The sequence below is a fragment of the Arachis hypogaea genome, chromosome 1, assembly GCF_003086295.3.
Source record: "Arachis hypogaea cultivar Tifrunner chromosome 1, arahy.Tifrunner.gnm2.J5K5, whole genome shotgun sequence".
Lineage (NCBI taxonomy): Eukaryota > Viridiplantae > Streptophyta > Magnoliopsida > Fabales > Fabaceae > Arachis > Arachis hypogaea.
In genome coordinates this window covers 8,040,077-8,068,029 of record NC_092036.1, presented here as the reverse complement: position 1 = coordinate 8,068,029, position 27,953 = coordinate 8,040,077, and the positions used below count along the sequence as shown (strand labels likewise).

The following is a 27,953-nucleotide window of genomic DNA, read 5'->3' as shown; positions in this document are numbered from 1 at the left end:
TTATAAAAACATTAGAAAGAAAATTCATTTTTTTGGCATTTTAATAAAACTTTTTTTACTTAAGCATCTTGACAAATATCCTAACAAAACTCTATTAGTATTTTCCGCCTACCATAATTTAATTCAATAATAATAATAACAAGAATTTTGCTATCTCCTAAAAATATTAGTTAAGTATATCATAAAAAATATTTTAATATTATTTATTATAAAAAATATTTTTTTTATATTTTTAATATATTGAATATATAAAAAATATTAAAATATTTCATTTTATGATAATCAATATCATTAGGATACAAGATAACAAAACCATATCAATAATAATAATAATAATAATAATAATAATAATAATAATAATAATAATAATAATAATAATGGAAATCAACAATTTCCAAAAAAACCAAAAATTATTTTATTTAATTATTTTAATATTTAAGATGCCACCTCAGCCACGTGTGCAAGCATGGAGACATGTTTTCACACACCTAATCCCAATGCAACCCAACAAACAGAGGGTGATGATGAGACAAAGAGAGTCCAAAATCACAGTCACACACAGACAACCCTCAGAATCACCCGCGGGTGATTATATCATCACATCAAATCCCTCAAAATAATAAAAATAAAAATAAAAAAATTAAAATTAAAAAACGAGTTATGTTATGGTTTTTATTATTATAGCGGTGGTGTGTGTGTGTCTTCAAGTGTCGTGCATGCATTTTATGCATCTCTTGCTTTGCATGCACTCTCTCTCTTCTCTTTCTCTCTCTTCCCTTTCTCTCTCTACACACAGACTATCCCTTCTTCTTCAATCCCTTCCTTGCCTTCTCTCTCTACAAAATCACCCAAGGTTAATTGCGATTAGTCCTTTTCTGAATCACTCTCTCTAATCTTCTTCTTCTTCTTCAGCTCGCTCTTCGTGTACTTCGATGTGTTTGCTTTTCAGAGATTTGAACAGATAGATATCAAGTTGGGTTTTTTATTTTTAAGGTTCATGTGAATGACCCGTTACTGGGTTTTGTTTTGGGGTGTAAGAAAGTTTCATTTTTTGGGGGGGTTTTTTATAATTTTTTTTATCCCTTTTTGGGTTTTATCTGTAAATCTCGAAACTTTTTGCATGGAAGCTTATCGGGGTTTTCTGAGCTAATGGGGTCAAAAGGGGGAATCTTTTAGGGTTTTCGGGGATTTTGATTATTGAGCTGATTTTGATTTTGATCTTCTGTGTGTTTTGGTAGTTGAATTTTGGGATTGAATGGGTTCCGACATTTGCGTCAATGGTTCTTGCTGCGTGCACGAATGGAAGAAGGGATGGCCTCTACGATCTGGTGGATTCGCCCAACTATGCATCAAGTGCGGGTAAATTTGATTCCTTTTTGCTTTTGATTATTGATATAGATTTCTTTTTCGCTATTTTTGGGTTTTGATTTAATGGATATTTTGGGGATTATGGATATATTGGTCACCTACGTGTACACTAATTTTGTTGTGAATCTTACAGATATTTTTGGGTTTTGACTTTGATGGAATCTCATTGAGGTCCCAATTGGATTAGTTATGGTTCAATATTTCTCTTTTTTTTTTTTAAAAAAAAATATTTTTACCCCGTTTCCGTGATTCTCTGGTTTGTGTTTTTTGTGTGTAATTTATGAATTTGGTCACATTGTGGTCAATGTTTATGATAAGTACTAATTGTGCTTGATCATGAATTGTGGAAGCAAGGTTATGAATGAGAAACTGTGAAATTGAGGTTATTTAAGGATAAGGATCAATGTAAGCTGTTTTGAGAAATGTTTCTGAATTGTAAGGATTTGGGAGTGAAAATAATATGTAAGGTTGAATTGATATTTCATATCATGTATTTCATTGACTAATTTTTGACTTCTTCATGTGATGCTAGATTTATGGAGGAATGGAAGCGTGAGATAATTGATACATTGTAAGTGTGACAATATCTTAATTTTAGATGCCAATATTGCAAATGTTACTGCTCTCTTTTCACCCTCATGTCAATTGTAATAAATGCTTGGTTGATTCATTTTCAACTTATCATTCTAGTATAATTCTATATGTAAGTGATTATTAATGTATGTGTGTTTAATGTTAGAAACATTAGATCCTTCGTTTTGATAAAGAATCTTTGCGTTATTGTGATGTATTAACACTGGTTTTCTTCATCCTGTTGACTCTGTATAAATGTTATTTACATGTTGATATTTGCTGGTAGATGGTTTTATTAATTGATCAATCTGATATAATCGATATACTGCTTTTCTGGCTTCTCTTGTGAAGTGTCTTGTCCTTCCGAAATGATGAATCCAGCTCCTAAACTCTATGATGCATTAGAGTAGTAAAGTAAAATTGTTAATTGATAATGAGAAAATCATGGGAGTGAGTCACATTATTCCAAAAATAAATAAATAAATAAATGTTTGTATTTTATCTAAAAAACAATTCCCACATTGAGAAACTCCATACATTTTCATTCTAAGAGAAAGTCCACACAGTGTCATCGAAGGTGGAAGCATCTTGCACTATCAAGGATATTTTTCTTAGAAATTTCCTGACTTACAAATATGGAGCTTGGTTAGTTTTTGTTGTGATATTTCCTTCTGGTCAAATGGTCATGTAATATTGTCATGGTTATACTCTATCAGTTACATAATATCTGTCAATTTGAAAATTTGGTAAATTCATAAGTTAACTATATCCAAATTTTAGTTATGAATGCACCAAATGTGCAGAAATTACAGATATTGTAGAACATAGTAATTTCGGTGATCTTGCTTTATATTTTGGTTATTAATAATTCATTTATTAAATCTTCATATTTCTCACTTAGACATTCTTTGTGTCCTTATGTGCTTTAGATCTGCAAATGAGTATTCACTATTCTGTAATAACTTCCACCGTCGCGAAACTGGATGGAAGGAGTGTAACTTTTGCAACAAGGTACAATGATGATTTTTGTCTCAACTATTATTATTGTTATCATCGTCATTATTATTGTTATTATTATTAAGAAGTCTGAACCCCATTGAGACCTTTCTGTGTTTAGCGATTAAGTATATTTGACTTGATTTTGCAGCCTATCCATTGTGGATGCATAGCATCTAAATCTTTGTTCGAGTACCTTGACTTTGGCGGTGTAGGATGTGTTAGCTGTGTAAATGCTTCCCAACTACGTTTGGTAAGTTTAATCTGGATATGTTTGTAATTTTGCCATCATATTATTATTAGTACATTGCAACAGGTTTGATTTTGTCATATGTTAGTTGCTTAGTCTTGCGTCTAGAATCTCACTTTAGTCATGGATATCTGAATTCTAGTCATAATTGTTTAATGCAATGAAGTTTTTCCTTGATATTTTAACTGTAAATTACTATCTCCAAAGAATTTATTTAAAGGCTTAAGCAGTGGCATTACTTCAACAATGTTTAAAAAGTGTAATCGCTGTTGTTGGAGGCCCATGTGTGTGTACCAAATATTTGCCATCATGTGTTAAAAATAGAAGTCATCTAGGGGTCTTCGCCTAACAGCATAAGTGGTGTAATTCAATAGTTATTGCTTGAGAATCTGGAAAGAAGGCATGCATATGTATAAGATCATTTGGGATATTTAAGTACCAAGATCATTTGAAGAACCTCTGGCTTCTAACTAGAGTTTTCTTTCAGTGATTATACTCAGGAAATTGTTGCTTGTGTTTTGGTTCTTATTAGAGATTCTATGCCTGGTATTCTGTTAGTGCAGTTATTTGACATTTGTTGTCGAATGTGTTGATATATTATGTTATCTGCTTATTGGATATTTTCCTGCAGACGAGGAATACTGAAAATGGGTCTGTTTCGACTACCAAAAATAATGCAAGTGATCGGCATTCTGCGCATATTGACAACAGACAGTTTGTCAGTAGCGTGGATGAAGGAAAACTTATGGAGTTCTGCAGAATTGTTGAAGCTAGCGAATCAAGCCGTTGGAATCATGCTCAGAGAGACAACATAATCTCATGTAATGGGCAAAATGGCAAAGAAGTGACATTCAGGGAAGTGGAAAGTGGATTTTCAAATGTGATAAAGCCATCGGTTCAGTCATTAACGTTTTCTGCTTTAGAAAATAGTAGACCGACATGGGAAATTAAAAGTAGACATGAACCAATGACTCAACCATCTTTAAACATGTGTCTGGGAAATCCGTCTGGGAGCAACTTGGTACTGCCTTCAGCAACTGAGATTGCAGAAGGAAGACTTGAGAGCAAAGCCTCCAACTTTCAACAAAGATCTCGGCCCATATTGCCCAAACCATCAAAGACTGGACTTACAATGAATGTGGAAACAGACAAAGGCTCAACTTCTCAGGCACGCATTGCTCGACCACCTGCCGAGGGGAGGGGCAAAAACCAGTTGCTTCCTCGATACTGGCCCAGGATTACTGATCAAGAACTGGAGCGGTTGTCTGGAGAGTATCCTATATATGTTTTTGGAATTTGGTAGCATGTGCCGTCGATACTTTTACACTAGTTTCATTGTGACTACACTAACATCCAATTCGGTGCTGCGACATAGTTTTACATTTTACTTGTTATTTGATTTTATAAATTTTTCTCTTCTTGCATATCAATGGCAAACAGTAATATAAAGTTGATTTATCAGTAGTTTTCCTTAATGTTATGATAACAGTTTGAAGTCCACTGTAGTGCCGTTGTTTGAGAAGGTGTTGAGTGCTAGTGATGCTGGCCGAATTGGTCGACTTGTTCTCCCAAAAGCATGTGCCGAGGTATGTTGAGCATTATTATATATTATTACTTGTTATCTGGGCTTGCTTGATTGCAGATATTTATTGCTTTATTGTTCTTTTATAGACATATCTCTTCACCCCGTAACAGCGAGACATCTTACAAGGTAGCATCTGAATTGCAGGCTTATTTTCCTCATATTTCACAATCAGAAGGTCTTCCTTTACGGGTCCAAGACGTGAAGGGGAATGAATGGACATTTCAGTTCAGATTTTGGCCTAATAACAATAGTCGGATGTATGTATTGGAGGGTGTGACACCTTGCATACAGTCCATGCAATTACGTGCTGGTGATACGGGTATAAATCAATCCAGTGAACAAACTCTTGCACAGAACTATTAAATTACAGTTTGCACTTTCTTTCCAAAATATCTTAGGCTTCACGATTTTTATTCAAACTAGTATCCTGATATATGTTTTGGTTGATCTGTTTCATATTTTATTACTGGATCAACTGTAGAGTTGAGCTGTGGATATTTTGAGATCTGTCGTGCAAATCTGACATTACAGTTGTTTTATATGATTCTCTTGCTGCAGTTACATTTAGTCGGATAGACCCTGGGGGTAAACTTGTTATGGGTTTCAGGAGGGCGACAAATTCTTCAGACACCCAGGTTGTAAGAAAATATATGCTTTACCATCACTAGCCTCTATTTTGAATGATACTTGTTTAATTATTTTCCCTTAAATTGGTAAATATCATTAATGGGCATTTTGCTTAAACAGGATGCCTCTACATCTGCACAATCGAATGGCATTTCAACTACAGGAACCATCTCTGGTGGAACTGAGAATCTGCTATCAGGAAGTAATTATGCTGATCTTCTCCAGTCGGCGAAAGGGAATGGGGAACCTAATTCTAGTGGACATCCAGAACATCCACGTTCAGGTACTGGAGCTGCCGCTGTGCTTAAAACCGAAAATTGTGAGGAGATGATAAACAATCATTCCGTTAAGCAACCAATTCCAGTTTCAGAGAAGAAGAGGACTCGCAATATTGGGCCTAAAAGTAAGAGGTTGCTCATTGATAATGAAGATTCTATGGAGTTGAGACTTACCTGGGAAGAAGCACAGGACTTGCTTCGTCCGCCACCTAGTGTTAAGCCAAGTATTGTCACCATTGAGGACCAAATATTTGAAGAATATGATGTAAGTGCGGTGTGTTTTCACTCAACAATTATATACTTTGTAACTTAGCTGTTACAAGGTGATCATGGATTAATATTGATTGGTATATTTACTTTTGAATTTTGTGTCACCGGGCTTATCTATGTCCATGTTTGATTTCATTTAGGAGCCCCCGGTTTTCGGAAAGAGGACTATTTTCAGTGCCTGTTCATCTGGGTAAGCATATACCACTCTTTTCCCCCTGTTTTGTGATGCATTTGTACGGCGAAATCCTTCTGTGAGTAATACTTGTTTTTTGTATTATGCTCCATGAAAGCTTTTTGACGTTATCATATTGAATATGTTAACTGTTTTATCCAGGGGGAAGGAGCAGTGGGCTCAATGTGATGATTGCTCTAAATGGCGAAAGCTTCCCGTCGATGCTCTTCTTCCTCCCAAGTGGAATTGCTCTGAGAATGTTTGGGATGCAAGCAGGTGTGCCATTTTTTTATCTAGTGATCCTGAATTAGGTCTCGATGAGAAGGGTGATAGATTAGTCATTTTGTTCAAAATTTGTCGGGATCACCTCTTTATATGATTCACATTTCTTATTTTCAGGGCTTCATGTTCTGCTCCAGAGGAGATGAGTTCAAGGGAATTAGAAAATCTTCTGAGAACCAACAAAGGTATGATACTACTTTCTGTGTTTAAGATCATTTCTGCATGGATTGTGTTTGAGTTTGACATTCATGTATCATCTAATATTATGCTTTTCAAGTATCATTCTATGCCTACTTATCTATGCATCAATTTCCAAAATCTTATTCCTCACGAGGTTCAACAATATGATTGGGCTCTTGATAGTTAATATAATTGTTCTTGAATCTAATTGGTCACAATCGATGTTTCCCAGATCTTAAGAAGAGGAGAATTGCTGAGAATAATAAACCAATCCAAGAGCATGAGCCTTCTGGGTTGGATGCTCTTGCCAGTGCCGCGGTTTTAGGAGACAATCTTGTTGATCCTGTGGAGTCATCAGCTGGAGCCACCACCAGACACCCTAGACACCGTCCCGGCTGCTCCTGTATTGTGTGCATTCAACCACCAAGTGGAAAGGGGAGACACAAGCCAACATGTACTTGCAACGTGTGCATGACTGTGAAGCGCCGGTTCAAAACCCTGATGCTTAGAAAGAAGAAGCGCCAATCGGAGCGCGAAGCAGATGCTGCTCAAAAAGGTCATATTCCCCGAAAAGATGAGTCAGATACCAATGGAAGAGCTTCAAGAGATTATCCTAAACCGAGTCACTTGGACAAAGAGGGAGGACTAAACAAAGATCAACAACCAGCCCATGTGGGAGAGTCGAATGCCGGACAAATAGACCTGAACTCGCATCCGAATCGCGACGACATGGCAGCCGATACATCGGCGCCTTGCACCTCGAATCATCTTGAAACAACAAACCGAGAGGTAAGGAACTATATGAATCAAAATGGTGTTAGAAGCTACAATAATGGTGAAATGCAGGATAATCAGCATCCTTCTTTACTCAATCAATCTAATGGAGGGTGCTTTGGATCATCCATTGTGTGGAAAATGGAAAGAAAAGATGAGGTTTACAATCATGCCAATCAAAGTCAAAGCCATAGTCAAAACAACAATCTTTCTTGATAAATTTATTTATTTATTTATTATTTATACTTCTATATTTATATTTTCTTGCACTCACAGTATATAACATAATTTGCTCTCTCTTTTGCAAAAAGGGTGCTCAAAGTGGTCAAAGATAGTTTTCTTATAGTCAAAAGGATGTATTACTATTATCAATATTTTGAAATATTTTCCTTCATGGAAGTGGGTTCTGCACTTTTCTCTATTTTGACGATGTATTTTTTGGGTCGTTTATGAGAATGAAAGAAAAAATGGTATACCTTAGTCCTCAGTCTTGGTCCATCCCCTTTTTTTGGTGATATTAGTGACGGTTAATTCTGTTACTTCTTTTTATTTAAGCCCATCCAAATAATTCCTTTTGTTATCTCAGCATTTCACTTGGCCAAAAAAGAATTGTTACTACTAGAGTTTTAGTAAGATAAAAGTTTCAACGTAGTCCAATTCCATTGACTCATTTCATCTAGTTAATTAACATACAAGTAGTTTACAATCAAAGTTCAAACATTGAAAGTTCATGAGTTGGCACTTCACAATTTCAACTCAAATTTTTGAACTGAAATTAAGGGACACCTTTCTTGTGTACATTAGTGGGGAATGAATGTGTAGAATCTTTGGTGGGTTTGCAAACTTGAAAGTTTGTATAATTAAATATACTTTTGTGTACATTTTCTATCTTCATATATAAACGTGAATATAATGATTATTCTAATATTTATTATTTAATAATAATGCTAAACATATAAAAAATTAAATCAAATTTTTTGTAATAAATTAAAAGATTTTGTATTATGTGAAAAAATATTCAAAATAAATAAAATTTATTACAATAATAAATTATTATTATGATTATCATCATCAAATAATTATTACTAATTTATATATAATTATAATGATTATTGATGGATACTTTGGTAAAATAGATTAAAATGTATGTTATTTTAATCTTGATTCTTGTGGGAAATGAGAGTGTATATTTATATATAATTATAATGATTATTGATGGATACTTTGGTAAAATAGATTAAAATGTATGTTATTTTAATCTTGATTCTTGTAGGAAATGAGAGTGTATATTTTATAATAGAAGGGTGTAAGTTAACAGGGTGACAATGAATAAAGTAGGATAGGGTTTAGATTCTATTCGCAGATTGAGAATCTTACCCATAACTCGACCCACACCCGATTCTACTTGACATTACCCGCGGCAAATAATTTTTTTTTTCAATCAAATGCAATATTTAATCATTTCTATTTTATAAACATGCTAATAGAACAAAAAAATATAAAATTAAATCCATATTAAAAAAACATTAAAATCGTAATGAAATTCATGTTAAAATTAAAAAAAAGAGAACATGTGGGTTCGATATCTATCAATTTTATTATACATGTATAATGATTTTTAATTACATATTATAATATATCAAGAGTATGAGTAGGTTGGGTAGGGTTAAGCCTAAATCTATACTCGACTATACCTGTAGCTCAACTTGTTATACTCTTAACCAGATTCGCTGCGGGTTGGGTTGCCAACCTTATCAGAATGAATTGTATCGGATTGGATACCGGAAATAAAATTAGTATTGCTAACCCTACGAAAGTATTATTTAGACATTTTACAAAAAAAAAAAGAGAGTTATTTTTTCTTAAATATAATTTCATTAATTTGTATTTTTCTATGGTGTTTAATGCATTTGAATTCGTTTTATATGGAAAAATCATGTTGGCATGACATTAATCCAATATAATAGACATGTTAATAATAGCATGTTCAATTTCCAAGTGTATTGTTGCCGATCACGTAATGCATGAAGCAAATACAATTTATTTGAATTATTTTGTCAATACTTTTCAAATTTTTCAAATTCTATCTTTTTTATGTTCATACTTAATTTATTTATCTTAAATTTTTCCTTAGACTTTCATTTAATTTATATTTTGTAGATATTAGAATTAATAAAATAATGTTCTTTTGAAATATAGTTAATATATTCTCTGTTTTCATTTGACTATGTAAACCTAAAAGTTCATAATTTCATCCCACCTAATATACAAATTCTTTTGTCTCATTTATTTTTCTTTCATTTCGTTATTTATTACTAAGGAATTACTGATCAGGTATACTCTTGATTTATTTTTATAAAGATTCTTTTAGAAAAGAAATATCAATTCATATGATATTTGGATTAGTTGATGATGTTATTTTAATTCTTTATTTATAAGGTTCTTATTCTATAGTTAAAGAGTAAACTATCACTTTTACTCACGAAAATATTAAATGCTGACAAATTTACCAATAACAAAAAAAAAAAACTATTTTTACCTATAAAAAATAGTTTGTACGATAAAATTATCTAAATACTGAAAAATCACCTAAAACCTCAAATTACCTTTTTCTTAATTCTAATCTCAACACTCCTCCCTCAAATCTCAATCCTCCCTTTATTCTTTTCATGAATTTTACCATCTCTTTCACCACCGCCACCAACTGTAAGCCCCACCTTCCTCCTTCCGCTTCAAGCTATGGTGAATGGTTCAGAAGATGGAAAACAAAAGAAGAGACGTTCCATTAGAAACTCAATTTCTTTTCATTGAAACCAAGGACGACTCCCATCTCGAATCCAACTATGACAATGAGAGTAACCAGATCGTCTACACCGTCTTCCTCCCTCTCATTGAAGGACGCTTTAGACCATGCCTTCAAGGCAACGACCGCGACAAGCTCGAGCTTTGAATCGAGAGTAGCAACTCAGACACAAAGGTGTCGTCCTTTAGCCATGCGCTCTTCATCAACGCTGGCACTGACCCCTTCGCCATCCTCCACGACGCATTTAAGGTTGTGAAGAATCGTGGATTTCTTCGGGTGATGCGCGTGAGACGCTTTCTACCAGGAGGTGGCGCAAGAAGGCGTGCCTGGCTATAGGCAGTGTGTCGCTGAAGTCCCCTTTGTCTCGGAAGGTAGGGATTTACAGTTGGTGGCAGTGGTGGTGTTGGTAAAGGAGATGGTAAAATCTATGAAAAGAATAAAAAGAAGGGTTGAAATTTGGGAGCGGGATATTGAGATTAGGGTTAGGAAAATAATAATTTGGAGTGTTTTTGTGATTTTTCAGTGTTTGAATAGTACAAAACCATCTTTTATGAGTAAATTTGTCAATGTTAAAAATTTTCGTAGATAAAAATGGTAGTTTATTCATAGTTAAATTATTCTTTTTCTACTTTAATAGATATTGTGTTGTTGATGTAGTTTTGAAGATTGGTGCTGAACTTTGAAAGCTGTATCAATGAATTTGTTATTTCTATCATTCTTACCAAGTTTATCCATGTTATAAAGGGAGTATAGATATATGTAGTTAAGCTCTTATTATGCATAATGAAACAAACTTATTAACTTGAGAACTTCAATGACAAGGTATTAATAAAAAAAGACATAATTGTTTTACTAAAATTAGGTTTTATTAGTTTGAATAAACAAGTTTAGAGTTGGTGATTTTATTAAAAATAATTATTATTCATGGATTACCCACAACATTATGTTTACACTAATCCATTAAATACTAACTAAATACATTAATGTTTTTCTTATATCATATTTCTTATGATATACATAATATTATATTTTAATTAATCCAATACATACATCGTACGAGCTATTACAATGATCGTGAAAAGACGATAAAGGTGAAGGATCATGATCCATAAAAAAACACTAAAAATTTATCTTCATTGAGTTATGCTAGCACTAAACCTTCCATGCATGTTCATTATTTTAATCTCAAAATCAAAAGGCCTTCCATCAATTTGTCATTGTTTTTTGTTTATTTATATATTCACCTGCAATCTATTTCATTTTTAAAAGAACGAAGTGTACACAAAAAATATTATAATATAATAAGCTATGGAAGAATCAATTACTTTCTTTCATCTCTTTCTTATTGTTAGGATTTATGTTTGAATTTGATTTTGAATTCAATCTCTTCTGCCGTTGTAATTAGTTGGATATCTATCATGACTTCTTTTTTATTTTATTCAATGGAAAGAAAATTTGAGAGAAAGGAGTCTGTTTATTAATTTTTTTTGAAATTATTGTTAGAATTTGGTTGAATTAGTCCCAGATTGCTTAGGATAGCAAATGGAGTGGATGGTCTATGCTATAAATATGAGGCTAAGTTCTCCATATTTTTTGCATCAGTCGGAAACACTTAAAGCTTGTATTTGACTTTTCTTTTCTTCTATACCTTTTGATTAGAGAGTATTGTAAGGTGTAGTTAAATATTTGCTTTGAGAGTGTGGGTGTATTGGGGTGCCGGTGTTAGAGAGAAAGAAGTCTATGTGTTGTAACAATTTTCACATAGTGATATTCTCTGGTTGTCATTTGACAACGGCCGTAGTTTTTTTCTCCAGTAATTGGAGTTTCCACATTAAATTCTTGTGTTGTGATTGTATCTATTTTATTTCTCTGTGAAATGTATTTTCTCAAAGGGGAATGGTGTATTATTCCCAACAAGTGGTATCAGAGCTTCGGTTTGGTGGGATTTATTCTTAGTATGCTCTGTGGTTGCAGCCTAGTCTGACCTTCCACATCAGAAAAGAATTTTGTCCTGTAGCTTGAGGTTGATATTTGGTTGCTGTTGTTGTTGCTGGAAGACAGTGTGACACCGTGAGAGTGCAGTTTGGAAAGGTTCTGGCTAAGGAAAGACCTGGTATTTAAGTGTGTCTATTGTGACCCACCTCTCTTTCCTAGGGACCCTTCCCAGTGCACGATCTACAGTTGAGTTATACTATTCCAGTATATGGTTGCAACAATGTCAGGATATTCAAGTGCTGTGAAGCTTGAAATAGAGAAATTTGATGGAAGAATCAATTTTGCCTTTGTGGCAAATACAAGTTAAGGATGTGTTGATACAATTAGATTTGCACAAGGCGTTGAAGGAGAAGATCTCTAGTATGAAGGATGAAGAATGGGAGGAACTAGATTTGAGAGCTGCAAGTGCTATTCGCCTGTGTTTGGCTAAGAATGTTCTTGCAAATGTGTAAGGAATGAAAACAGCCAAGGAACTTTGGGATAAACTCGAAGGGTTGTATCAAGCAAAGGGCATCTCAAATCGGTTGTTATTGAAGGAGCAGTTCCATAATCTATGCATGGATCACAATGTGAAAATCTCCGACCATCTTAGTGCTATCAATGGTATTGTCTCTGAATTAGAGGCAATTGGAGTGAAAATTGATGATGAAGATAAGGCACTGAAGTTCATATTATATTTTCCTTCTTCCTATTAGTATATCAAACCTATTTTAATGTATGAGAAGGAAACTCTGAATTTTGAAGAAGTTGCTAGTAAGCTCATTGCTGAAGAAAGAAGAATGAAAAATGAGGGTAGCACTTCATCAGATTTGGCGCTTGTAGCTAGAGGTGACAATTATGGAAAATGAAATCGTGGAAGGAGTGTAACATGCTGGAAATGTGGAAAGTCTGGGCATGTAAAGAGAAATTGTCCAGGTAATGCAGTTTCAGAAAAAGGCTCTCAATCTGATACTTGCAATATTGCTCTCTCTATGAGAGAAGATGATGTTCTCTAGAATACAAGAAGTATTCTCATGGTATTATCGCACTGCCATTGATAAGGATAAGTTGTGGCAATCGGATCCACAATTGTGATAAACCCCAATTTGACGGTTTATCTTGTATTGAATTTAGAGTATTTTGTAGACCTTTTACCCATATTTATTCAATGAAATAGCATGGTTTTGTATATTCTCCTTTAATTGTGCTTAAGAGTGAAAACATGCTTTTTAGGACCTAAAATAGCTAAATCTAATTCTCCTTGATTCCATTAGATGCCTTGATATGTTTGTTAAGTAATTTCAGATTTAGGAGGCAATGATTAGATCAAGGGAACGAAGAAAAAGCATGTAAAGTTGGAGAACCTATGAAGAAATGAAAGAACCGGAAAGCTGTCAAGCCGACCTCTTCGCACTTAAACGGCCATAACTTGAGCTACAGAGGTTCAAATGATGCGGTTCCAGTTGGGTTGGAAAGCTAACATCTGGGGCTTCGAAACGATATAAGATTTGCCATAATTTCTACACGTATGGTGGCGCACACGCACATAGTACGCGCATGCGCCGTTGCTGCCACCTGGTTCACTTAAAGCAAAACGTGGCCAGCGATTTTAGAAGCCTTGTGGGCCCAATCCAACTCATTTCTGATGCTATTTAAGCCAAGGATTGAAGGGGGATTCAACATACTTTACATACTTTTGACCATTAGTGATAGTTTAGTTTAGAAGTAGTTTCTAGAGAGAGAAGCTCTCACTTCTCTCTAGGATTAGGATTAGGATTAGGTTTAGTTCTTAGATCTAGATTTTAATTCATCTTCTTCTACTTCTATCATCTCAATTCCTTGTTGTTACATTCATTCTTCTTCCATTCTTTTATTGTAATTTCCTTTATGTTGTTCTTACATTTTGTTGTAGATCTACTATTGTTCCTTCCATTTTCTTTCAATTCAATAAGAGATAATTCATAATAATTGTTCTTCTTTGCTTTTCTATTGTTGATCTCTTACCTTTGTAGTTAGATCTCTCTTTTATTCTTGCAATTTATATTGTTTACTTTTATTGCCTTTTATGTGTTTGTTGAAATGCCTCTTCTAGATATAATGTAGATTTTGTTCCTCTTGGCCTAGGTAGAGTAATTAGTGACACTTGAGTTATCTAATTCCTTTGTTGATTGATAATTGGAGAGATTGCTAATTGGTTTGGAGTTCACTAAAGCTAGTCTTTCCTTGGGAGTTGGCTAGGACTTGTGGCTCAAGTCAATTCATCCACTTGACTTTCCTTTATTTAGTAAGGGTTAACTAAGTGGTAGCAATGAACAATTCTCATCACAATTGAGAAGGATAACTAGGATAGGACTTCTAATTTTCATACCTTGCCAAGAGCCTTTTATAGTTGTTAGTTTATTTTCATTGCCATTTACTTTCATGCCTCTTATCAAAACCTCAAAACAACTCAAACCAATAACAAGACACTTTATTGTAATTCCTAAGGAGAACGACCCGAGGTTTGAATACTTCGGTTTATAAATTTTAGGGGTTTGTATTAGTGACAAACAACTTTTTGTATGAAAGGATTATTGATTGGTTTAGAAACTATACTTGCAACGAGAATTCATTTGTGAAATTCTATACCATCAAAAATCCAAATCATCAAATTGCACACGGGCATTGGTTGACGTTGAGATGCAAGGTGTGTGACGGAGTTATGTCGATGGCTGAAGAACTTTCAGGAAAAGCCAATTTGGAAGTTGCACCATGAATTTTCAGCAAGGTTTCGATCTGTACCAAGGCGAAATGCTTGGAGTGATCTAATTCCAAGTGAGTATACTTTCATGGTGGAGTATGATAGTTCTGAACTATGATTGTTGGTATAGACAATGGCAGCAAAGAATTGTCGGTGTTGACTATGGAAGCTGAAGATGTGTGACTATTTCAATCAAGGTGGAGATTGTTAGAATTTGGTTGAATTAGTCTCACATTTCTTAGGATAGCAAATGGAGTGGGTGGCCTAGGCTATAAATATGAGGCTAAGTTCTCCATATTTTTTGCACCAATCAGAAACACTTAAAGCTTGTATCTGACTTTTCTTTTCCTCTATACCTTTTGATTAGAGAGTGTTGTGAGGTGTAGTTAAATATTTGCTTTGAGAGTGTGGGTGTATTGGGGTACCGGTGTTAGAGAGAAAGAAGTCTATCTGTTGCAATAATTTTCACATAGTGATATTCTCTGGTTGTCATTTGACAACGACCGTGGTTTTTTTTCTCTAGTAATTGGAGTTTCCACGTTAAATTCTTGTATTGTGATTGTGTCTATTTTATTTTTCTGTGAAAGGTATTTTCTCAAGGGAGAATGGTGTATTATTCTCAACAATTATACAATAAACGATAAACTATTATAATAAATTAATTACAAACTAATTTTATTATAGTTAAAATATTAACTCTAATTAAATTTATGTAACTCAAGTTACTAATATAATTAATAATCAAATTTTAAAATATCAATTAATAAAAAATTGAGATGTTTTAAGAAATAAGTTACATGTTATTTTAGAAAAGATTGGATAAAATTCACTTGTTAAATTTTATTTTAAGTGTCATTGTTATGAATATTTATATTAGTATCGAAATTTAAATTTAAACTTCTTAGTTTAGGATTAATATAGTCACCAAAAAAAGTTTAGGATTAATATGTTTTAAATATTTAAGTTATAATTTATAAGTATGTTTGTAATTTCTCTAATATTTAAATAAAAATTTTATTTTTATTATAATAGAGATTAAATATAAATCTTATTACATAAGAAATTGAATTAAGATATACAGTAATATTATTTCTTTTTTTTTATTTTGTATATTATTGTTATGAGATATATTTTTTTTTTAATTTTAGATTCTGCAGAATTAACAACAACTCTTAAAGTTGTGAAATAAAAAAGTCTTTGATTCAACCCCTTTCAAAGCCAACTAAAACCTTCAATATTAAAGGACATTTGGAAAATCTGGTTTATAACACACATTTCTGATCATAAAACACAAGTATATGTCCACTAAATTAACATGGTGATGTGGCGCTGGTTATTAATACATTTAATTATTAGTGCGTGGCAAGGGTAGTACTGTAGTAGCCACCCACTATATATTATCCGGATATCAATGATGCATTCAAAAAATTTTAATAGTAAAAATAAAATATATATTAAAATAAATTATTTTAGATATTCATATATTTATAATTTGAATATAATTGAAGAATTTAATTTTAATATACTGTTAGTATAAAATAATTTTACAGTGCATTCAATTACGTAATGTTATATCAATAAAAGTAATTATTTTTTATATTGATTATATGAATAATTATCTAAAAAAATAGATGTAATTATACGATTATGTAAAATACTTTACATTGTCAATCTATCACAATTAAACTCATAATTTAAAACTAGGATTATGTATAAGTATAAAAAAAATAATTTTACTTATATTTACAATAATTATGTATAAGAATTAAAACAAAGAATATTAATTAAAATTCAATTAGAGAGCCAACCTCCAAATCATAAACTGTCAATCATAAATTTTAAATTATAAATATCAAATCTTAAATTCTCTAAAAATTAATGATCTTTTTACAATAAAAAGTTAGTTAATGTTAAATAACTAAAAGTTAGGTTTTTATATTTTTTACTATTTAATAGATAAATAATATTTTTTATTTTAGCCAATTTTTAAAAAAATATTAATAATTTTACTTATATTTAAAAAATTAAACTTTAGTTTGATAATTAGCTAATTGTTTAGTTTTAGAAATAATATTATTACTACTTATTATTTTTTATTTTTTATTTTGATACTAAATCATATTTAACAAGATATATATTTTTGCATATTAAACTTAATAATTTTTTTAACATAATTATCAAAAACATCATTTATAATTTATTATTGGGACAAAAACAATATACCAATAGAGACAAATATATTCGTTTATATATAATTAATAACAACTTTTTAAAAGAGTGAGACAAATGCACCCTTTTTTTTTTGTAAGACTGGATCCATCCGAAGGATGAAGTACTACCAATAATACGTGCTGAGCTGTATTAAATATTTAAGGGTTTAATTAATATGTGTACTAGGATACATAATAAATTTATTATTAATAAAAAAATTTAAATATTTTTATTTAATAAATATAAAATTATATTAAAAATTTATTTTTTTATATTTTTAATAAAAAAATTTTAATTTATAAATTTAATCTATATTTTTAGAATACATATTAGTTAAATCTAGCTAATATTTAAATATAACATGTTTGATGCGGTGTCACAAGAAAAACTGCTTTTGAAAATTATAAGAAGATATTTGGACATTCCAGCTATAGACCAACACGTTTAAAAAACGATTTAATAATATTCTTACATCTTACTTCATACTTCATCCGTTATTAATACCTCAATCTACACTACCTATAAAATATAAATCGTAGAATAATACTATATTTCCAAATTTTTTTATAAACCAAAATTTAACTAAATTAAACAATAACACTTGAATACTAACTAAAATTAATTTTTATTATATTAAACTAACTTAATTAAACTTACTTAACAAAAAACCTTAAATGTGTAGTATCATTATAAATCAAAATTATATAAATAATTAAAACGTATTAAATCAAAAGTACATATTTTTTTTCTTTAACAAACTTTTTGATATAAGCTCAAATAATATTCTAGAGAAAATTAGACAAATATCTTCAACCTCTCCATAATAATAGATCAACTTAATAATTGTAATATAATATATGAGTGTTGATAAATCTACTAAATTTAGTAACGGATGTAAAAAATTTTGATAATAGAGACATACTAAATTTATATAATATAACAACAATTTTTATAATAAAAATATTATGTATTTATATAAAATTAGTTATTAAATTATTTATTAATTATTATATATTTATGTATAAATATATATTATTTAATTTATTTTTAATATATATTTTATATAGATAATTATTTTTTATGTACATGTAGCATGATTGTTGTTATGATTATATATTTTGCTATTGTAAAATATAATTAATTTTTAAAATATCTAATTTATACATTAAAATAATAAAATAATAATATATAATTTAAAATTTAATTTTTTTAGATTTTATATTTTAAAAAAATTAAATAATTTTTTCTTTGACGGTACAATTGAAATTTCTCTTTTTCTATAATATATATATATATATATATATATATATATATATATATATATAACAATTATTTAAAATTTTTTTCTAATATAATTAAAAATTGAATTTTATTAATATTCATAGTTAAAAAAGTTTTTTCAATTAATATAGTAATTGTTATGGAAAAACTAAAATTAATTTTCAAATAAAATAAATAATATTTTTTGAGTCAATTTAAAAAAAAATTAATTTCATTTAAATTTAAGAATTGATCATTCTCACGAATATCTAATATAAAATTTTTATATTAACTAAAATTTAATAATTTAATAAAGACAATATTATTTTTATGTACTATTTAAAAAAATTTAAATTGTAATAAAAACACTTGTTCTAACAATACTATACTTAAAATCGACCCTGCAGCTAAACCTACAATTCATTTATATTTGGCGATAATTGAATACTTTTCTTTTCCGGTGACTACTAATAATTTCTAATATAAATAAAAATTAATAATTAGTTATAATAAAAATTAAATCTTTTTTTAATTTAAAGAGTTTTCTCATTTTTTTTTATTTTTTATTTTTTATTTTTCTTATTCTTTCACTCATTCTATCTCTTTTATATATCGTTTATCAATAATTAATTATAAATTTAACAATCAAAATATACAACATAATATTTTTAATTTTAATTATAATTAAAATTAAATTAAAATTAAAATTAAAATACTAAAATTAAAATTGAAATATAACTATATTATATCACTAATTATTTAATAATCAAAATGTATAATATATGACACTTTCTCGTTAAAATTGAGAATAAAATTTTATTCAAAATTAATAAACTTTCTTCTTCCATCTTCCTATCTACCTCTTTCCCTTTCTCTATTTCTCTTTATCATTCACACTCTATCTATAACTTATAATTTATATTTTATATTACTAATTTGACAAATAAAAATATGTCACGAAATATTCTTTCATCATAATTAAAATATTATTTTTTCTCCAAAATTAACAATTTCTCTATCTCTCTCTCATTTTTTCTTATATTTATCTCTCACTTTTCTCTTATTCTTTATTTCCCTATATCTTTTGTTCTACAAAAAATAAAATTAATAAAATAATATAATTCAAATAAATTCATAAAATTATAAAAAATACATTAAATTTATAGCTAAATATAATTAAAAATGATTTTGTAATATTATTCACATAAAAAATATATTATTATTATTATTATTATTATATTATGCATACTTTTTTAGTTTTTCATTTAGTTTTAAATTTTTATCGTTTATTTTTTAATTTATATTTTTACTTGTCTTCCTTCAAATATTTATTACATATAATTTGAAGAGAATATTAATATTGTGATTAATAACTAGAACCAAGATTCAATTGTTTCAAAAAATAATTGATATTAAGTTAATTTTATAACTATCAATATAAATTATTTTATATATATATAGAGAGAGAGATTATTATTTTTAAATAACAAGCATGATAATTAATTATTTTTATTTGTGTAACAGACTTAACACCTAATCAAATATAAAAATATACATATTAAATTTTTTCAAATTTTAGATAATAAATACTAAAATTAATTATTATGAAAAACTAAACTCTTTTATATGAAAATAATAACTAAAAAGCTTGTTATTTGATTTTTTTAATTTATGGAGACCTGATCTTTTTAGCTGACGAAGACTTTTATCCCTTATGACCTTTTTATAAGAGTAGTTTAATTCTATGAATTTTATTCTATAATCTATAATGTCAGGACACAGCCGATGTAGTTTTAAAAATTTTATATTCTCGTATAATGTTATCACGGTAAAGATACTAGTTATATACAAAATTTAAATTTAATAATAAAACAATAATGTTATATCACATTTTGTAGTTTGAATTAAATTGTATCAAATTAATTTTCAGTTTTGAGAAGCATGTAGAAAATCGATCAAATTCATGCATTTTGTCAAAAATAGAATCTAATCTAATATAAATTTTTACCATTTTAATCGATTTTTAATTTGAATTTATTGAATGAATAGTTTTTTTTTTAAAGATTGATTTGTATTGAAATTAAACACCTGTATATGATAGTGATAGATAAAGATAGTAACACCGTTCGAACTCGCAGGTACTCACCCGATTCCTAGCCGTCCAGGGCGGATAATTACTTGCTCCGCACCGTGGTAGATTTTTAACGGGATAGATTTTTGGATGGGGTGGGGTGGGACCGAGTTTAGGTAATACTCGCCTTACCCGTTTCGGTATATATATATAATATATATAATTTTAATATATAATATGTGTAATATATGTAAAATAATTAGTAAAATAATTACTAATATTGTATTATATTTAAAATTTTTCTTTAACTTATGTTATGTACGTGATGATGGTTATATAAATTTTAAAATTTAATTTTATTTATTGAATTTTAATAATTATAGAGACGGGTGTGGGTGGATAAGAGTGGAACAAATACTTGTGAGACGGATTATGATTCAACTTTTTATTATTATTTGCGAGTAGGAATTAGAACGAATTTTATGCAAATTATTGTAGGGTAGAGTGGACGGGGTCGGATAGAGTAAAAATCCATCATTACTCGTCCCGATATCACCCCTAATGATAGAAGCTTTTACAGAAAATTATGTTTTGTTATTATTGGAAAAATGAAAAATGAGAGTGGTGATGAGAAATAATTTGGCATAATAATATTTGGGGTTAACATTCTTTATTAATTATTTGATGAAAAGATTGTTTTTCAAGTTTTTCGTTAAATGTTTGGGGAAGAAAAACGACATTATCCTAAAATAATAGAAATTATGAATAATCCAACAAAACATGTGACAAGAATAATATGACAAGTCATCACCATTAATTTTATTCTAAATTAAAGTCGAGAATCCAAATCAAATTCTTATATGAAAAAGTGGAAATTTACCTTTAGTTATTTTTATATAAAATTAGTATTTAAAAACTATTAAATAATTTAATAAATTTGACTAAGTTATTATCTAATAATTTTTAGCTTTTAACTTTTCGTAAAAATAACTGCATGTGAATTTTTATAACATACAAATTGTTACATAATCAATATTTTTTTCAGCATTTATCTTACATTCAAGACAGCATTACTTATTTTTCCAATTTTCACTAAACTTATCATTCTCCTAGCATTTTCCTTTCTATATATATAATAGCAAATATGCACCCAACCAATATCATAACATACCTCACCTTTAGAAGAGTGTCTTAATCCAAATAGTTCTAACTTCCCAAGACATGAAATCTTCTTTTACCTCCATGATGCTCTCTCACCCAATTTTTTACTTCTTTTTCATGCTGTTTGGCATCATACTCCTCTACATCAAAATCCTCAAACCCAACGATTCAACCAAGAAACAAGAGAAGCATAGGTTTCCACCAGGTCCCAAACCATGGCCTATAGTTGGTAACATCCCTGAAATGCTCGCAAACAAACCCACATTCAGATGGATACAGAACATCATGAATGATCTCAACACTGAAATCGCATGCATTCGTCTAGGCAACATCCATGTCATCCCAGTGACAAGTCCTTCCATTGCACGCGAGATTTTAATGAAGCAGGATGCGATCTTCGCATCACGGCCATTGAATTGGTCAAGTGAGCATGTCTCATTAGGGTACTTAACCATAGGTCCATCACCTTTTGGACAACAATGGAAGAAAATGAAAAGAGTAATCACCAATGAATTGGCGTCTCCGCTTCGACTTCAATGGCTACATGACAAAAGGGCGGAAGAAGCCGACAACCTTGTTCAGTACATGTACAATCAGTGCAATAATGGCGGTGCCCTAGTTGATATAAGGCTTGCAGGAAAACACTATGGGGGAAACTTGATTAGAAGGTTGCTCTTCAATAAGAGGTACTTTGGTAATGGTAGAGAAGATGGAGGACCAGGTGCTGAGGAAGTGGAACATGTTGAAGCATTGTTGAATGTGTTAAATTACCTTTTTGCATTTTCTATTTCTGATTATGTTCCATTAATGAGGGAGTTTGATTTGGATGGTCAAAAAGAAGCAATGAAGAAGGCTATTAATACCCTAAGGAAGTACCATGATCCCATCATTGAAGAAAGGATTCGTCAATGGAAGAATGGGATAAGAACACATCAAGAGGATTGGCTTGATGTTCTTATCTCTCTCAAAGATGCTAACAACAATCCATTCTTGACTCTGGACGAAATCAAAGCTCAAATTATGGTAACGTTATTTTTCTCTCATTGGTTCTCTATCATACCTCAAAGCTTTCAAGTTTCAACTTTCAACTATCATTTTTTTCCCCTTACAATAACTCTAAATCTAATAGAGTAGGCAAGATTTGAACTTCTACTATTAATTATTTAAGTAGAGGAATGAGCTTATGTTTCGACCAATATTTATTACACATGCTCCACGAATTTTAAAAATAAAGGGTAAAATACTTTTCAAACATTACAATAATACTTTTAAAATTTTTTTCTTACAATATATTGATTTTTAGACGAATTTATTCTTAACGAGTTCTAATCGTACCCGTGACTCTAAATCTAATTTATTCGTGGTAAATAGAATATGTGCACAACTACAGGTTAAAAAATATTAAATGAAAACAATTCCAAAAAAAAATATCCTAAATCCAATTTGGTTAATAGATACGAATTTCTTGTGATATCATTTTTCCAAAACTTAAACGGATAGAAAGAGATAATACAAATAATTATATTTTTAATTGATTATGTTATATCTTATATGTACATTAAAATTAGCTATTAAAATTAGTTTTTAGTATAAAATACAGGTTGGAATATAAATATATATGTATTTATATATAAATATATTAGTAGCTAATTTTAGTGGTTAATTTTAGTGTACGAATAGCATTTTTGATCTTTAATATACTCCTTAAGTAAAACATCTTAAACTTTTAAATTTTAAACCTTAAATTTGAATAATTGATATAAAATACAATAAAAAATAAGATTTATTTAATTGATAAAGAATATAACATCACTCTTAACTTAATAAGGAATATTTAAGGATGAGCTATCTAGTGATAAAAAGTTTGGTTAATATATAAGAAATACTAAGTTCAAACTTCAGTTATATAGTCTATATATAATAAACAAGAAAAAATTTATATTAATTAATTTATTTCATAAATTCTTGTGAACATTAATATAAAAAAATATTTATAAAGTGACTAATTATTTTATTTGGAAATGTATAAGTAGACAATGAAAATACTAAACAATATAAGCAATGGATATGTCGGATGATCAATTTACTAGGTGTATGGATGGTTATTCTAATGTTAATATTTATGAGGTAATTTGGGGGTGGAGTGCTTTTTTACTTTATTGGACCAATTTTAGGACACGTTATTCATGTTGTTCAAAAAAGTCATTCATTACTTAGCAATAGCATAACCTATTTTATTTTCATTAGTAATAATAATAATAATTATGAATATGAATATTATATTTGTAGGAGATTATGATGGCAACAATAGATAATCCATACAACAACATTGAATGGGTGCTGGCTGAAATGTTAAATCAACCAAAGCTACTTCAGAAGGCTACCGAGGAATTAGACGATGTTGTAGGAAAAGAAAGACTAGTGCAAGAATCAAATATTCCAAAACTCAATTATATAAAGGCATGTATAAGAGAAGGTTTTCGACTTCATCCAATCGTTGACTTCAACATTCCTCATGTCTCCATGGAAGACACTATACTTTCTAATTACTTCATTCCAAAGGGTAGTCATATTCTCATTAGGAGACAGGGTATTGGCCAAAACCCAAAAGTTTGGAAAGACCCATTAAAATTCAAACCTGAAAGACATTTGAAGAATGATGGGTCTAACTTAACTTTAATTGACCCTAATTTAGAGACTTTCACATTTGGCACCGGAAAACGTAGTTGTCCTGGGATTACAATTGGTTCTACGATGACTATTATGTTATTTGCAAGGTTGGTGCATGGATTTACTTGGACTACACCACCCAATGAACATATCATTGATCTTTGTGAATGTGTAGGTGATACTTCAAAAGCTAAGCCACTTGTAGCATTGGGAAAACCAAGGTTAGCGGCAGAGGTTTATCACAAATTAGATCAAAAGAAAAATATCTGATTAGGATGTCATCTCTACTAGCTACTTAAAGTGATGTTAATCTAGAAAAAAAGAAGTCAATTAATAAAACTAGTAAGAGTACTTATGTTGTCTCTAATTCATAACTGCTATGAATAATCAATTCCAGTGTTCAGTTTTCATTTCTTTGTTCTCTCTGTTTGCTAAAGCTCTTTAGGAAAATACAATAAGCTCAATTGATATGAACAACACAATACATTATTAAATAATAAAAGTCATGAAACAAGTACATAAATTTAATCGAGATATCTCTCTACTCATTCATTATTATTCATATACATAATAATGCATGCGACTCGATTAAACATATTATTAGAACGATATAAAAATATGATATCATTTTACTCGATCTCTTATTATATATTTGTAAATTAATTTGACGAATAATAAGTTTTTTGCTTTTATCATATTGTGATGGTATCAAAACTCAGCAAGAGAAAGAGAGAGATTTAAAAGACTTCTTTTATAGAATGTAAATGAGAAGAATGATTTTGTTAACTTATTATTACATTCACTCTTAATCTTATATAACAGCTCTTACAGTAACTTTTAATAGACCTGAGATTAATACTATTTATCCCTGACAGATATGTTATTGAGTGACTCACACTTCATCATAATTAGTTTGTATTGCTCTACCTAAATTAAAGATGACACACAAATAATTTAATGATGCAAAGTGCTAAAATCATTCAAAGATATTTCTTTTAATTGATTTGATGATAAACTTCCGGTGGTAGTCTTGGCTTTCCCAGTGCAACTAGTGGCTTAACTTTTGTGGTATCATTTTCAAGTTCAGAGAGATTAATGCTTAGTTCATTGGGAGGTGCAATCCAAGTGAATCCATGAACCAACCTTGCAAAGAGCATAACAGTTACTGTAGTTCCAAGTGTGATTGCAGGACAACTTCGTCTTCCAGTGCCGAATGTGAACAACTCTAGATTTGACTCAGTCAAAGTCAAATCATATCCATCTTTCTTCAAATGTCTTTCGGGTTTGAACTTCAATGGTTCATTCCAAACTCTTGGGTTTTGGCCAATACCTAGCTTCCTAATAAGAATATGGCTACCCTTTGGGATGAAGTAATTGGCAACAGTTGTGTCTTTCATTGAAACATGAAGAATATTAAAGTCATTAATTGGGTGAAGACGAAAACCTTCTCTCAAACATGCCTTCACATAGTTGAGCTTTGGAATATCTGATTCTTGTACTAACCTCTTCTTTCCTACCACTTTATCTAATTCTTCAATAGCCTTTTGAAGTATCTCTGGTTGATTAATTATTTCAGAAAGTACCCATTCAACATTATTATATAGATTGTCCATTGTTCCAACTGCAATTTCCTGCAAAATAAAGACACATATTCATATTCATCTTATCAAGCAAATAATAATAATAATAATAATAATATGAAAAAGTGAATGAGTAAAAATGTTACCATGATTTGACTTTTGATTTCGTGGAGAGTCAAAAATGGATTGTTGTTAGCATCTTTCAAAGAGATAAGAACATCAAGCCAATCCTCTTGATGTGTCCTTGTCCCATTCCTCCATTGACAAATCCTTTCTTCAATGATGGGATCATGGTACTTCCTTAGGGTATTAATAGCTTTCTTCAATATTTTCTTATGACCTTCAAAATCAAAGATGCATAAATATGCCTTACCACCATGAACTGTGCTTCAACATACTCCAATTCCTCAGCACCAGGACCCCCATCTTCTCTACCATTACCAAAGTACCTCTTATTGAAGAGCAACCTCCTAATCAAGTTTCCACCATAGTGTTGCCCTACATGCCTCAAATCCACTAGCGAACAAGGTTATCGGCTTCTTGCACCCTTTTTTCATGCAGCCATTGATGCCTTTGAGGCGAAATCAATTCCTCAACTATGACTCTCTTCGTTTTCTTCCATTGTTCTCCAAAGGGTGTTAGAGTTGTGGCCAGGTATCCTGATGAGACAAAGTTACTTGACCAACTCAATGGTCTTGATGCGAAGATTGCATCTTGTTTCATTAAAATTTCGCGTGCAATGGAAGGACTTGTCACTGGGATAACATGGACATTGCCTAGACGGATGCATGCGATTTCGGTGTTGAGATCATTCATGATGTTTTGTATCCATCTAAGAGTGGGTTTGTTTGCAAGCATTTGAGGGAGGTTACCAACTATAGGCCATGGTTTGGGACCTGGTGGGAGCCTAGGCTTCTTTGATTTCTTTCTTGAGTCATTGAGTTTAAGGAGTTTGATGAAGAGAAGTATAATAATGCAAAATAGCATGAGCAAGAAGGTAGGACCAAATTCCATGGGTGCATTTGAAGTATAATTTGGCTGGGTTGAATTGGGTGCTTATATACACTACACATTTAGGTCGGTATGAAGTACGAACATTTTGTTAAGTTGTAGTGTTGGCGTGTTAGATATATTTTAAATACGACATTTATTTTACACGTATATTTATTGTGTTTAATTGTGTCTTAATAAAAAATAATTTTTTTTACACACGTTTAGTTACATTTAAATACCATCATGTATCAGTGTATCCAACATTATTTTTAATATGTATTTTTAAAATAAATTTAAAAATAATATATATTATTATTTATTAAAATAAAAAATATTTTAAATATTTTATATAATTAAAATAAAATATTTAAAATAATTAAAAAACTTTAGTTTATGTTTTAATATCAATAAAATATCAAAATATCATTACGATTTATTTAAAAAATATTTTATATTTTATATATATATATATATGTGTCTTATAAAATTTTAAAATTCGTGTATTAATATATCTCATATCGTGTTGTATCTCGTATTTATGTCATTATCCCTACATCATAGAATAAGTTAAATAAGACGTATTAATTTGTCGTGAAGTTACCTTTTTTTTTTAGTTTAAATTAATAAAAAAATTATATGAATAATATCTTTATAATACATTTCTTCATGCAAGAGTCTACTTTAGATCCATGTAAATATTTTGCATAGGCTTAATTTTATTTATGTTATTATTTTTTTAAAGGATAACATCGACCGAATCGATTTTATATACAAGTTTTGATACCTATTATGAAATAATTTTTTTCGAAACTTAAATGGATAAGAAGATACAAATAAATAATTATATATCTAACCTAATTAAATTAAAAGAGTTAGCGTGTTACTATTGAATTACTTTATATTTGTGTAATTTTAAAAAAATCAACTATTAAATTTATAGAAATTTTTTTATTAGTTCAAAATCATTTGTTATATCTTATTAATTATTATATTCTTAGAAATCAATAAAAACAAGGGTTTCTTTTTATCAATTATATGGTTATATTGATATTTGATTTGATAAAATTCGATATAGATGATGTTCGAATTCGTTATATTGTTGCATTTGGCATTGGCTTATAAAATTTCTTTGTTA

The 27,953-nt window shown here is 29.9% G+C and overlaps 2 protein-coding genes and 1 pseudogene across 4 annotated transcripts; 2 read left to right on the top strand and 1 right to left on the bottom strand.

The window, feature by feature from the left end:
• Nucleotides 1-680: 680 nt before the first annotated feature.
• On the top strand, nucleotides 681-7,842 carry LOC112794166 (B3 domain-containing transcription repressor VAL1). Of its 3 annotated transcripts, none has more exons than XM_025836287.3 (14): nucleotides 681-853; nucleotides 1,239-1,359; nucleotides 1,901-1,939; nucleotides 2,871-2,952; nucleotides 3,089-3,190; nucleotides 3,819-4,459; nucleotides 4,677-4,773; nucleotides 4,917-5,091; nucleotides 5,331-5,407; nucleotides 5,520-5,942; nucleotides 6,088-6,137; nucleotides 6,282-6,395; nucleotides 6,519-6,586; nucleotides 6,814-7,842. In XM_025836287.3, the coding sequence occupies exons 2-14, from the start codon at nucleotides 1,256-1,258 to the stop codon at nucleotides 7,569-7,571; spliced, it is 2,730 nt and encodes a 909-aa protein (XP_025692072.1). In that variant the 5' UTR covers nucleotides 681-853; nucleotides 1,239-1,255; the 3' UTR covers nucleotides 7,572-7,842. The 3 variants fall into 3 exon arrangements, with proteins under 3 accessions (XP_025692072.1, XP_025692076.1, XP_025692081.1); XM_025836291.3 differs by having other exon boundaries at nucleotides 688-972; XM_025836296.3 differs by having other exon boundaries at nucleotides 706-993.
• Nucleotides 7,843-21,692: 13,850 nt separating this feature from the next.
• LOC112798127 (isoleucine N-monooxygenase 2-like) lies at nucleotides 21,693-24,515 on the top strand. Its single transcript, XM_025841348.1, has 2 exons — nucleotides 21,693-22,598; nucleotides 23,865-24,515. Exons 1-2 carry the CDS (start codon nucleotides 21,693-21,695, stop codon nucleotides 24,513-24,515), a joined length of 1,557 nt encoding a protein of 518 aa, XP_025697133.1.
• A 725-nt stretch (nucleotides 24,516-25,240) lies between these two features.
• Nucleotides 25,241-26,839, bottom strand: LOC112798041 (isoleucine N-monooxygenase 2-like; annotated as a pseudogene).
• Between the last annotated feature and the right edge of the window lie 1,114 nt (nucleotides 26,840-27,953).

Coding starts and splice junctions, on each gene's coding strand:
- LOC112794166 (XM_025836287.3), top strand. CDS start 1,256: ATGGGTTCCGACATTTGCGTCAATGGTTCTTGCTGCGTGCACGAATGG. Junction 2,953..3,088: donor AGTGTAACTTTTGCAACAAG/GTACAATGATGA, acceptor TTGATTTTGCAG/CCTATCCATTGTGGATGCAT. Junction 5,943..6,087: donor AAATATTTGAAGAATATGAT/GTAAGTGCGGTG, acceptor GATTTCATTTAG/GAGCCCCCGGTTTTCGGAAA.
- LOC112798127 (XM_025841348.1), top strand. CDS start 21,693: ATGCTGTTTGGCATCATACTCCTCTACATCAAAATCCTCAAACCCAAC. Junction 22,599..23,864: donor AAATCAAAGCTCAAATTATG/GTAACGTTATTT, acceptor TTATATTTGTAG/GAGATTATGATGGCAACAAT.